Source organism: Heterocephalus glaber, unplaced genomic scaffold (assembly GCF_053883595.1).
Source record: "Heterocephalus glaber isolate CG9 unplaced genomic scaffold, H.glaber_assembly_v1.0 deba00001124, whole genome shotgun sequence".
Classification (NCBI taxonomy): Eukaryota; Metazoa; Chordata; class Mammalia; order Rodentia; family Bathyergidae; genus Heterocephalus; species Heterocephalus glaber.
In genome coordinates, this window is record NW_028258197.1 from 1,496,640 (window position 1) to 1,510,161 (window position 13,522).

At 45.6% G+C, this 13,522-nt stretch overlaps 1 protein-coding gene across 2 annotated transcripts in view; it reads right to left on the reverse strand.

Annotated features, from left to right (window-relative positions):
- The window catches only part of Ern1 (endoplasmic reticulum to nucleus signaling 1), a 98,070-nt gene that overhangs the window by 9,419 nt on the left and 75,129 nt on the right, over window positions 1-13,522 (reverse strand). For both annotated transcript variants that reach the window (XM_004868640.4, XM_087210195.1), the window contains 7 exons: window positions 12,878-12,996; window positions 9,488-9,679; window positions 6,787-7,054; window positions 5,638-5,728; window positions 5,131-5,320; window positions 4,384-4,483; window positions 3,659-3,858 (listed from right to left, as the gene is read on the reverse strand). In XM_004868640.4, coding sequence (XP_004868697.1) covers window positions 3,659-3,858; window positions 4,384-4,483; window positions 5,131-5,320; window positions 5,638-5,728; window positions 6,787-7,054; window positions 9,488-9,679; window positions 12,878-12,996 — 1,160 coding nt within the window. The remainder of the gene's footprint in view (window positions 1-3,658; window positions 3,859-4,383; window positions 4,484-5,130; window positions 5,321-5,637; window positions 5,729-6,786; window positions 7,055-9,487; window positions 9,680-12,877; window positions 12,997-13,522) is intronic.

Genomic DNA, 13,522 nt, shown 5'->3' on the forward strand with positions numbered 1-13,522 from the left:
TGAATTAATACGTGAAAATGGCCATGTACAGCAGGACCTGGCCCCCAGGAAGCTCTCCTGGCTGTCAGATATTCTTTACCCAAGCAACAAGAAAGTCTTCGTTGGCAGGGACCTTTGCGTGTTTGCTTCCCTATTATAACCCTAGGGTCTAGAGGGTTAGTAAGTAAAGTTTTCAATTCAAAAACAGATCTGGAAAGAACCTACCTGAAAAGTTCCCAAGGAGGTAGTTTTGACATTATCTGATAATGTCTCTGCCTTATCCTGCAAAATCATTCAGAGTCTACAGATGAGCTTTGTAAGGAAACATGCATGTGTGACTGTCTTCCAGCTCATGCTACTTAAGAGTATGACAGTGAGGGGTCCCAAGCACTGCTAAGGTCCTAACTATTGGGCTCTACCTCTTAGATTCTCTACCAGATAACTTGGAGAGAAAGCTAGTGACTCACTACCATCACAATGGAGAAAACAAACCTTTACCAACATGACATGTTCAGCTTCACAACAGCCTTGTGGGGCGGGCAGAGCAAATGTCACCATCCCCAGATAAGGACATGAACAGAAGGTTTCAAGGACAAGCTATGGTCCCTGCTGGATAGTAACAAGCCAGGGCAAGACTCTGGTCTTCAAATTTTAGTATATGTGCTGTGGAAGTGAGCTCAGGTCTTCAAATTTTAAACCTGGAACTCTATTGTATATCACCAGAATTTTCCCTAGGTGACAGATGACAGATACAGGACAGGAAGAAACACAGCCCCCACAGCTAGAGCTCTTAACTGACTGCTACCTACCTCACTTTCTCACAGTACCATGCCACGCTCCCCATGCTTCCTAAAGCCTTGCTGCCACCCATCCCTGGCACAGGCAAAGATGGAATAATGAGGCACCTTTCCTGCTACCAGGGTCCCAGTTATGTTCTTCCCCAAACACATTATTGCTGCTTCTTCTAGTCATTTAAATACTCTAGAAGCTGATAAAATACTAGTACCACTAAGTTTGGTGGGGTTCTTTGTTTGTTTTTTGTTTTTCAGTACTGGGGATTGAACTCAGGACCTTGTGCTTACAAGGCAGGCGTGGCACCACAGAGCTAAATCCCTGGCCCAAGTACCACTAAGTTTGAGGTAAGCTGAATCACTGGAAAGAACCAATACAATTGATTGGCTACAAAACTGCTGTGGAATGAGGTAAGAAGTATAGTAAGGGACAGGGTTGTAAAGAGTTAAAAACTATGACTCAGCTCTCAAATCGCTTAGGAAGCACTTGAAATGTCTGAGCTTCAATCAAGCCGTAGACGAGGCCCATGAATGTGCTTAATTCAAGAGTAATAAATAATTCCAAGCAGACTCAAATCCAAAGAAAAGATCCTGACCTATAGCCAAAGATTCCTGTTGCTTAAAGAACTACATTACTTGCTTTACATTAAAATACAATGTTTAAAGTGGGTAAAAGGGTTTCTACTGTGTATAATCGGTCAGGATGGCTGATCCCACCCAGGTAAGATCAGGAAGGATGAGGTGAGCCTTTTTTAAAAACAGTCTTGCTTGGGCCGGGGATTTAGCTCAATGGTTTCGCCGCTTGCTGTACAAGCGCAAGGACCTGAGTTCGATCCCCATTACCAAAACCCCCCCCAAAAAAACAGTCTTGCTTGTGCCCGAGGCTGGCCTTGAATTCACAGCAATCCTCCTGTCTCAGCCTCCCATGTGCTGGGATTACGGGCATGTATCACTATGCCCAGCAAGGTGAGCCTTTGAATGACTTCTTATGCCAGTGAGTTAAGATACTTGCCCATAAATGAGTTCTTGGCAAATGGATGCCGAAACCAGCTTGAAGGGGCACTTGTTGGCTAAATCTGGAACAATTTGAGTATAAGGAGAAAAAGCAAAAAGAAAAAGAATTGATTATGACACTATTTAAAAATCCTGAGTCCACAGTGATTAAGGAAAAGAAGAGGAGGAGGAGGAGATAGAAGGAGAGTAAAAATAAAGCTATTCTTTTTTTTTTTTTTTTTTTTTTTTTTAATGGTACCGGGGATCAAACTCAGGTCCTTGTGCTTGCGCAGCAGGCGGTGAAACCACTGAAGTAAATCCCCGGCCCACTAAAGCTATTCTTTACCTAAAAATGTCAGCAAATAAATGTAGAAGAATGTCATTGTACTGAATGCTTCAGGCAAGAATGAAAGCCACTGGGTCAATGACTGCTACATACTATGACAAGGGATCACCCTGCACATGACTTGCTAAAAACAAAGGGGGAAACAAACTTTCCTGGAGGAGAGATCAGCTGATACAGGCAACCCAAGTTAGCATCACTAACAGACATATAATAATAATGGTACAATCTGCCATCAGGTACCTCCTGATGCAGTGACCTGTAATCTATTCTTGCCCCAAACATTTCATTTAAATCTAATGAAGCCAATAGATGTAACTTCTAGTTCACAAGAAATTCAAAGAACAGAAAGAACTGTCAAGCATTGTCATGGGAGACAAACAAACCAACCTAGAACAGGGCATTCTACAAACCACTGCCTGGGCCCCAAAATGTCAGCACTGGGAACAAAATAGATGGAAGACTATTGTGAATTTAGAGAGAGAGACAGAGACAGAGACAGAGAGAGACAGAGAGACAGAGAGAGAGAGAGAGAGCGAGAGCACTAAAGGCAACACAAGATACTCAGTGGGTCCTAGTATACAAAACCCAGCTGTACAAAAGACTTTTAGGGACTAAGGGGAAATGCAAATGTAGAGTGACTATCAGATGAGAGGATGAGATAGTATTAATTGCTCAGGTATGATAATGGTATGGTGGTGAGGAAACAGGGGTTTATGTTCTTAGAAACACATGCTGCAGTATTTATGGGTGAAGGGCAAGGATGCCTCTTATTTATATTCAAAGACTTCAGTGACAAGTAGACAAAGATAAAGCAAATGAAGCAAAAGTGTCAACAACGGTTGAGTCTAGGTAGAGGTGCACAAGTCATAATAACATTCTTTCAATTTTCTGTATGACTAAAAATTCTTAAAATAAAAAGCTGTGAAAACAAAAATAAATATAAAAAAAACAATGAAACTGGAGGTTTGATCATCTTATGCAAGTCCTGATTGTCCCAGTTTCCCCAAATAAGAAAGGGGGGTTAAAAGTGATTGGAAGAGCTGAGCCTGATGGTACACACCTATAATCCTAGCTACTTGGGAAACAGAGGCAGAAGGATTGCAAGTTTGAGACCAGCCAGGGCAATTCAGTGACCCATCTCAAAAGTAAAATAAAAAGGCTAGAGAAGTAGCACAGTGATAGAGTGCTTGCCTAGCATGTACGAGGCTCTAGTTTCAATAGTCAGGGCTTCAAAAAGAAAAGTGATTGGGGGCCGGGGATTTAGTGCAGTGGCACCGCACCTGCCTCACAAGTACAAGGTCCTGAGTTCGATCCCTGGTACCAGAAAAAAAAAAGAAAAGTGATTGGAAGAGTAGGAAAAAAAAATAGACAGCTTCTCATATTTGTCTCATCTTATGCCTGAACATTAGACAGAATGGAAAGTTGGCATAGCAGCTCTTTGTAAAAGCAACATGTGCCCCAGGCCCCAATCTTGACCATGGAGGTTCTGATTCCTGAAAATATAATGGGCCGGTTCTATGGTTTTCAGGACACTATGCCCACTACTCACAGGGTTCTCCTTGCAGTCTTCACTCAGCATCTCTGGGGCGATCCAGCCTTCGGTGCCAGGCACCCCAGAACGGCGGCTAAAACTGTGCCTGCCCACTGCTAATTTCTTGCAGAGGCCAAAGTCAGAGATCATGGCCTTGATCCTGCCGTGTGCATTGGGCATGGAGAGGAGAATATTGTGGGGCTTCAGGTCTCTGTGAACTAAGAGAGAACTCCAGTTTTGTATAATGCAGTGGTTGTGAACCTATGGCACGAGTGCTACAGCGGGCACACAGAGCCCTCTCTTGTCAGCATGTGAGCCAAGTCATCCCAGCAGCCAAGCATCGGATAACAGTTGTTTTTTCTGAATTAATACCTTCGTATCTAGGTTTAATTGCAATGTTGCTACTTTACGATAAATAAGTGGGTTCTGGGTTGCAGGTTGGCCACTTGGTCTCTAAAAGGTTCACTAGTATAATGCTTACCACAGCAACCCTAGCCTCCTACAAGCTGGAATGGGTCCCTGTCAGACCCCCAATGTACTTGCTGTCATCTCCAAAGCTCAGATTTTCAGCCATGTAAGATTCTGTCTTAAATTCTTATACAACTTGTCAAGAGACCACTGACCTCCCCTCCTCCCCGGCACCACTGGTGTGGCAAAGCACTTAAACAGACACAAGGCCACCTGCACCAGGCAGCTACGGCCACTCCTACCAGGGCCTCTGGCCCGGCACAGGGGCTTCTCACCAATGTTGAGGGAGTGGAGATGTGCCAGGCCTGAGGTGGTCTGCTGCAGCAAGGTGATGGGCTCCAGGCCGAGGTGGGCAAAGTCCTTCTGCTCCACATACTGCAAGAGACAATGGCCAGGTCAGGGCACACAACTCTCAGATTTCTTGGCCCCTGAGCTCCTTTCCTTTGTTCCCACTTTACTGACAACATTCTCTGTCAAAATCTGTATTTTCCAACTGACCTCCCGAAAGAATGAGCTGACTTAAACTAATAAACAAAGATCCAAATTACTAATTTACAATGAGAAAGATAAGAAGGCAAGACACTCAAATTCACTGCCCAGGCCTAGAAACTGAGGGGTTTGCCAGATGATCTTTCAGCCTGGAGTCAGGAACCAGCAACCTCCAAGCCCACACCAGCCATAACCAGAGATGGGAGGAACAAGAGATCGAGCTTTCTGGAGACAAAGGGGGCAGAGACATGCCAACTGCAACCCAAGGCTGCCCAGGTACACCGAGAGGACTACTCCATGTGCTGCACTTGGTATTTGTGGTTAAACAGATATACACATTTGTCAATGTATATCAAACTGTACATTTAGAATGAGTACCCTTCACTATACCAAACTTCAATAAAGTTAATAAAATTAAATAATAATAAATCTGCAGTCCCTAACACAACATCCCAGTTGGTAGAGGAAGGGAGGCTGCAATGATTGTGGCAAAACTATTCATGACTGGGCACCCCAAGGCCAGCCAGGCCCACCTCCTGCAGGGTGGCTGCACATAGCTCAATGGCAATGTACTGGAACTGCCGGTCCCTCTCTGTGCAGAAGTAACGGATCACATTGGGGTGCTCATCCGATTCTCGCAGCAGCTGGACCTCCCGGTCTGCAAAGCTAAAACATTCAGGAAGGATCCTCTTCACGGCCACGTCACGACTATCAAACATGCCCCTGCAGGACAAGGAGTGGCAGTTATATGTGGTGAGTGCAAGTCAGGCTGTGGAAACATGAGATCCATGGTCCCACAGCACTTCTCCTGCGACACAGGGGCTACCTCGTAGCTTCACAGCCCAGGGGCCCTGGCCTGTGCATCAGCAGCAGCCTGTGGTCATCACTTCTTTCTCAGCGTGTGAGCTCCCAGGAAGCAGGACTCACTTGCCTTGGTCACTGCTTTGGCGTTCCCATGCCCCTGGAGCCTGGCACTGGTCTGCAACCCAACAGACACTCACACACCTGGTGGAAGGGCATAGGCTGGCTATTCCACTCACCGGTACACAATGGTGCCCTCAGCTCCATGGCCCAGCACATCTCTGGGACAGAACGAAATTTTCCCAACTATCACCATGCTGGTTTCCTCATCTGGGACAAAACATGAGACAGAAGAGATCATTTTAAACAGCTATCACCTAAAGAACTTGAACTTCAGGGTTAGGCCAGGCATGGTGGCACACGCCTATAATCCCAGAACTTGGGAGGCTAGGGCAGGAGGATCACCATGCTTTTGAGGCCAGCCTATTCTACACAGTGAGACCCTGTCTCAAAATACAAACAAACACCCTTCAGGACTAAAGTGGCTACCAGCTTCCTGACTTCCAATTAAGAGTTGGGAAGTTGGGGTTTAAGAGGCTCCATGTCCTAGACATCAAATAGGAAACAGTAGGCTGGACTCACTGCACAGTTATGCCCAGGGCCACAACCTCCTTCCCTGCCTTTTGTTCCTGTCCCTGAACTCTGTTTCTGATTTTAAGTTATGGTACCAGTGCACGTCTTCAAACCTTCCCAAGGACAGGTTCTCCATACAATTACTTAGCTCAATTTAATGATTAACAAAAAGAAAGATGCACCTTAAAGCTCTGGACCTGAAACATTCCAGTGGAGGTGGTGGATATGTGAAATAAAGAGACCTTTTGGGATTTAGGGCTTTGAGGTTCCTAGGCAGTCTGTGTCAGTCCCCCAGAATATGAACCTTGACCTCCAGCCTCAGCCAACTCCTCACAGGTGTACTTTTCTACTTGGCCACTAGCTAGCCCTGGATTTTTTTTTTTTTTTTTTTTGGTACTGGGGATCAAACTCGGGACCTTGTGGTTATGAGGCAGGCGGCAGAACCACTGAGCTAAATCCCACAAGTCTGATAGGTCGCTCTCCCTTAGGACAGCAGTGGTTCCCAGCCCCATGGGGAAGGATGGAAGGAGCGCCAACGTGACCCTGAAGAGTCCCCTGGGGGACAGACCATGTGATGGGACAGGAGCCCGTCCCACAGAGACCCACAGCGTGGGAGGAAGTCAGAGAGGACAATGAGTCCTTGGGAACAGCCCTTTCTAATCTTATGAAGATATCAGGGAAGGATGTGGGGCTCTTTGGTTCTCATGCAGTGGTCAAAGGAGAGAAAACAGCACAGAAATGGCAAGAGGCTTTACCCTTGTCATCCTGCTCCAGGGAGGCGCTGGTACCAGCCTTGGAGGCAGAGCTGCTGGAGTGGAGTGAATGGTTGGAGGCTCTGGGGGATGGGCTGGGGCTGCTGGTCCCTGAGCTCTCTGAGTAAGGGCTGGATGTGTCCAGGAGCTCGGTGTCCTGCGTCAACTCTCCAGGCGGGTGGAAGGGCAGCTGCTGCTGCTGCAGGAGCTGGATTTTCTCCAGCTCCTTCTTGAACTGCTGGTGCTGGAGCTGCCGCTGCTGGTGTATGCTCTGCAAAGAGACAGCTCCATCCAGACTCGTGTGGTGTTCCCTCCGGGAAACCAGCCATGGGAAGCAGCAGCTCCCCAAGGCAGAGGAGGCAGCTGCCTTCAGATGACCCCAAGTCACAAGGAAACCAGGGAGGGCAAGTCAGCTGGATGGCTGGAGGTCTTCCTGCTGGTTAGACCCTTCCCAGTACAACCCATGTCCAAGCCTGGATGGGCCTGGTAGGAGATAAATGACAGGAGTGCCAGAGAACTCTGCCCCAGGTAGAAGGCTGGGCCAGATGAAGGGTGCTGTGTATAATCTAGAATTCTACAACTTTTATGAACATCTGAGAGGTGGTATAAAGGCAAAACCAAATGGAAAGATTGGTCAGACACAAGGTGGGTGGGAGTATGGTGGGTAGGAGCAGACTGTGCATTTGATGGAGTTAGCAAACAGGTGTTTGGCAGTTCAGAGGGCAGAGAGCAAGCAGGGGCTCAGAAGCTTGTTGCCACCCACCTACCCACAGCCACATGACTGGGAAGTATGAAGCTAAACCACGGGAGGCTTGGCCAAGAACCTGCTCCCCGAGTCCATCACCTGCCTCCCTGACCCACACTCCTCTCACATACTCTAAAAGGTGTGCTCCATCATCACTGGAAGTGGCACCAGTCTGTGATTATTCCACCCAGGCACAGGAGGTTGACTAACGGAACTGGGGCATTGCCAACACGCCACTGGGAGTCTTTTAGCTTGTGGTCTCTCTCTGTTAAATCCTGGAATCACCATATTCTAGGAAGGTACTTAGCTTCTCAGAACCTACTTTCTTCTATTGTGGACAGCAGATAAACCATAATGGCCTCATAGGACTGCATGAGTTAAAACAAAGAACAATCAGGTGAACATACTTTGTCTGCAGAAAGCAAAGCTCATAAAGGCTTTGTCATCTCAGTCCCACAGGAACGCTGTGTCTGAGTGCTGGAGTCCCAAGGATGTAACACCACAGTGCTTAAGGAACTTGCTAAAGGGCCCAATGTCTCCTCTCACCCATCACCTACTCAACCACATAAGGCTTGCTTGCTTATTTCCAACTAGAAAGTCAAAGGGCACCTTGCTGCCTTTTTCACTCCAGCTGATTTAACAGGCATTTTCATCTATTGTGCTTATTATTAAAAAAGATAGAATTAACTATTCAAAATGATCTGTGGGTGGGTTTAAAAATTACCTTTTCCAGCCTGTTTATTGAAAAATACTGGGCCTCATTTGACCCCGCTATTCCTCTGCTGGGGATCTTCCCCAAAGAATTGAAAGAATCATACCACAGTGATATATGTGCACCCATGTTCATAGCAGCGCAGTTTGTAACAGCTAAAACTTGGAAACAGCCCAAATGCCCATCAACTGGAGACTGAATAAAGAAAATGTGGTTTTTTTATAAAATGGAGTACTACTCAGCCATAAAAAATGAGAAATTAGAGACATTTATAGCTAAGTAGATCCACATTGAGGCAATACTCTTAAGTGAAATAAATAGGACACACATGAATAAATTCCGAATAGTTTGTCTGGTGTGAGAAACTGAAAGTGTAAATAAGGACTAAATGTATAATAGGTCATGTGAAATAGGAAGAAAAGGGGCAAAGGGGAAGGAAGTGGGAGGGCTAGGGGAAAGGATAGAAGGGAATGGGATTAATATGAGAAAATGGAAAAATAGGAACAAAATCTTTGTAAATAGGGAGGACTGGAGGGGTTGAAGGGAGGTCTGGGCAAGGGTGAAAAATAAGAACCAAGAGAGACTATGTAAAGGTGCAAATTTCCAATGATGAATGTCATTATATTGTATACCTAAAATGTACCAATGATTAGAATGAATAATCGATAATGTAAAATAGGAAGAAAAGGTCCAAAGGGGTAGGGATAGTGGGAGAGGCAGGGGAAAGGAAAGAAGAGAAAGGAAAAAATGATGAGAAATGGAAAAATGGAAATAAAGTCTTTGTAAATAGGGAAGGGTGGAGGGCGTGAAGGGAGGGCTAGGAATGGGGAAAAAACAAGAACCAAGATGCATTATATAAAGGTACAATTCCCAATGAGAAATGTAATTGTGTGGTATGCCTACAATGTACCAATAAAAGAATTTAATACAAAAAAAAAAAAAAAAAAAGAAAAATACTGGGCCAGGGATTTAGCTCAGTGGCACCCTGCCTGTCTCACAAGCGCAAGGTCCTAAGTTCAATCCCTGGTACCAAAAAAAAAATACTAAATTTAGGTTCAAAACTGTCCTTTTCTGAGAAGCTGGTATCTCTTCAATTATAAAGTTTTTGAAGACAAGCAAATATTGACTTCTAAATGTGAAAAAAAAATGTGTTGGCTGTTTTTTTGTGGATCTCACTGATAGAAGGAGACTGGCAGAAAAGCTTAGGAGGAAGCAGAAAGGTTGGGGGGGGGGGGGCTGAGCTTTACCAGTGGGTAGGAGATGATGAAGGCCACCCAGCCGACCAGTAGGAAGGTGCTCAGGATGATGGTGGCCATGTCCTTGAGCATGGAGTCCACAGGGGCCTCAGGCTTGGCGGGAGCATGAGCCAACTTCTCTTCCACATCCTGAAACATGGTGGTGGGTGCGTTTTCTGAGGTCTGGTCAACCAGGTTGATAACCTTATATGGGAGAAAGTCACTACATCATTGCAGAACTTCCAGCCAGATACACATGAAGTGAATGATCAAGAGAAGTAATCCCCATTCAGAATGTCGGGGTACACATTGTAATAGATTGTTTTAGCTCATCAAAATTACTTAATCAGGTAATTATTGCCTCTCCTAGCAAGTGCTCTGACAGGTCATGCTTTTTTACGCTGGTTACTATTGCTCAAAAACCAATGTCAGAGAAATATTTTTGGAAATGCCTTCAGACTCTAACATTCTTTTGAAAATCCTCAATAAAGGCAGAAAAAATTTCTTCCTTTGATGGAGACTTGGTGTTTGGGGAAACTGAAATCATCTGTAACAAAGTTTGGTGAAAAATTGGTAGTCATTTTGATAATACCTTTTCACATTCAAAAGGAAAGCCGCCCACGTGGGCAGGCACATGCCTATAAGTAACTAAGCCCCTGTCTCGTTAGTCTATATACTTTCAGTGCAACTCCAAAACTAAACAATTCAAAAATTCTATTTTTTCCAAAGTTTTAAAAAAGTATCAGAAAGCATTTAGTCTTTGCTAAAAAAAATTTTATTTAGAAGCCCCAAATTAATCAAATAAAAAGGGAGCCCCCCTGAATCTCTGAACTTCATGGAATAGAGACTGACTGAGAGAGATAGGCTCTTGCTATGTAGTTCAGGCTGGCCTCGAACTCACTAGCCCAAGCTGAGCTATGTGCCACCATGCCTGGTTTCTATAACTTTTTAGAAAAATGTATTGATTTCCTCTCAAATACCTAGTGTTCCAGGTAGGATGTTAGTGTTTGCCCCAAGAAATTAACAGCCTCCTGGAGATGTGCATTGACTTACTGCATGCTGTGGCATTTTAACACACCAGATGTCTGCTTCTGAAGCCATTCTCTCCCCTTCCAGCTGCTCCCTGAGCCCTTCCAGGTACATCTTTCTCTGTTCCTGCCTCCCTCCGTGTCTCTCACAGGTTTGGGAGGTGTGGCCTGCCTGCTGCCTAGCAGGCTGAGGAATGTTTGCTGAGTATATGACAGGGACAATACTCCTTTAGATATATCTGCTCAACAGTGTTTGTTTAAAAAGTTGGTCTCATTACCTTAAAGTTATATCCAAGAATATTTTGATGGGTTTTTAAAAAGACCTTTTAAGATCAGATGGTTAAATATTAAAATCCAGACTATAAGCTGGGCATGGTGGTTCATGTCTGTAATCCCAGCAATCTGGGAGGTTGAAGTAGGAAGATCGAAATTCAAACCCAGCCTAAGCAATTTAGCAAATTAGCGAGTCCTTGTCTCACAATAAAAAATTAGAGCCAAGCATGGTTGTGCATGCCTTAACCCCAACACCTGGGAGCCTGAGGCGGAAGGATCGCCATGAGTTTGAGGCCAGCCTGGGCTACATAGAGAGACCCTGTCTCCAAAAAAGAAAAAAATTTTTTAAAGGGCTAGGGATGTAGCTCAGTGTGAAAGGCCCTGGGTTCAATCTCTATACAAAAAAAAAAGAAAGAAAGAAGAAAAGAAAAAGTAATCTGTACTGCTGTGGCCAGCTAGCTGTGTGTTAGATTAAGGGTGTTTTGGCCAGGGATGTAGCTCAGTGGGGCCGCGCCTGCCTGGCAAGTGCAAGGTCCTGAGTTCCATCCCTGGTACCAGATTAAGGGTACTTACTGTCTTATTTTCTTCTTTATAGTTTTATTTTCTAAGTGTTCAATAATACATACTCGGAGCTTAAATAAGATTTTAGGGCAATGCTATTCAAGATTGCTGTTTTGGGCCGGGGATTTAGCTCAGTGGTTTTGTCACCTGCTGTGCAAGCGCAAGGACCCGAGTTCAATCCCCCGTACCAAAAAAAAAAAAAAAAAAAAAAAAAAAGGATTGCTGTTTTAAGAATCGGTGTATTTCTCCAACCTGGGTATCTCCAGAGGTGATAGACATTACACACAGTGCCCTGGACTCCAGAAAGACCACACGCAAGTGAGTGTGTTGTTCCTGTCCACATCAGCAGCTGTTCTCTTTCTTCCACCCATCCCCAGGCCTTTTCTCCATTACCAACCCCCAGCCCAATGGTGGGGCTGCAGGAACTGCCAGGCTGAATGGCTCACAAGGCCTCTGGATACCCTCTAGCCCTTCTGCTCGTCACATCGGGTCCTCTGCCACAGAGCGCCTGCTCTGTGCCCCAGAGCTGACTTGTGTGGACCTGGACAAAGACCTCTCTGACCCTTTGGTCTCTGACTGGGAGAAGGTAACAGGAAGCACCAGGAGAGGAGATAAAGGAAGGAGACTGTGGTTGAGTTCAGTGGGGCTGCTGAATTCATTTACCCATACTCTCGGAGCCTGGCCTGGAGCACTTTCTACTCTCCCCTCTGCCTTCAGGCCAAGAGATGCTATGAGAACCCTGGTACTATCTACTTCTGAGTGAAAATCCCACTACTGAACTCTCCTCTAATTTAGGCGGGCCATCTTTCTCAGCAGAGACTCTAATGATACACCCTGTCCCCTACAGCCTACACTAGAGTCTCACAGCAACTACCACCTGGGATGGCCTCCCCACTACCAAAGGCTCCATTCTCTCGGAGCCCCAGGGCCCTGCCAGACCAAGCTTCTGCCATATCAAGCAGCCAAAGAAGGCCAACTTTCTTGTTTTTTTGAGAGAGTCTCACTATGTAGCCTAGGCTGGCCTCCAACTTGCAGCAATCCTCCTGCCTCAGCCTCCTCAGGACTGGGATTACAGGTGTGCACTACCACATCCGGTTACAAGGCCACTTTCAATGGGCTGCTCCTAGCTTCTTACATGTAGGTCTCGTCTCTTCTTTATTGGACTCTACTCCTCTGCCCAACTTGTCAACATGGTTCCTCTGTGTCCATGTGAGCTCATTTCCCACTGTTCCTTAACCAGCAGCCATCTCCTCACAGCCCACCACTATGCATTCCAGTGTTATTCCCATCCCTACCTCACTGTGGCCTTGCCTTTTGGCTCCCGCTCAATAAGCCAAATCCCACCTGTTCCTCCACGTCTAGCTTATCCTGTTGCCTTTTCTGTACTTTCTCTCTCCACCCTCTTCCTGTTGCATCCTATCCGCCCTTGGCCACTTATCTCGTCTACTATGGATTTTGGTGTAGTCCTCTACTGCAAGGGCTATAATCCCAACACCTCATGGGACGAGCCAGCAGCTGGTCAGTTCACTTCCTAACTCACTTCCTCAAAGCTCTTTTTCTCCAAGTCAGCAGGAATCACATTTTCCCGATGTTTGGGCAGATTGTTGGGAAATCTCTCCAGCATCTTGGTAGATGCAGACAGTGGGGTTTCATGGTGTCCTATGAGAGGAAACAAATCTTTAGTGAGAACAGTTTCCCGAGCAGTGATAGCACTCAACACTAAATTCACTAGCCACTGGGGGTCCGTGATAGCACTCAACCCTAAACTCACTAGCCACTGGGGGTCCACAGGCAAAACTTCACAGCTGTAAAGTGAGAGGAAATGAGAGGTAGGTACTAGAAGATGCCATCTAAGTGGAAATCAGATTACTCAGTGGCAGAACATAGTATTCTAAGACTCACAATGAGGACAAAGAAATGTTATCATAAGAGAGATCAGGATATTTGGGATACAGTCAAAGCAAGGCCTGTGTGGGTGTCTATATTCAACATTTCGGTGATGCATTATGTCCATTCGAAGTTCAATGCTCTCTTTTCAGTGCTTTTCCCAGAAATACCACTGCTGAGGCTCCCAAACTCCCTTAGCATCTCCATTACTCAGGTGGATTCTAGTCCTCCTTTTATCTACATGTAAGCTTCCATCTGATGAGGTGAATTACTTACAAGAGAACAAGAGAAAATATCT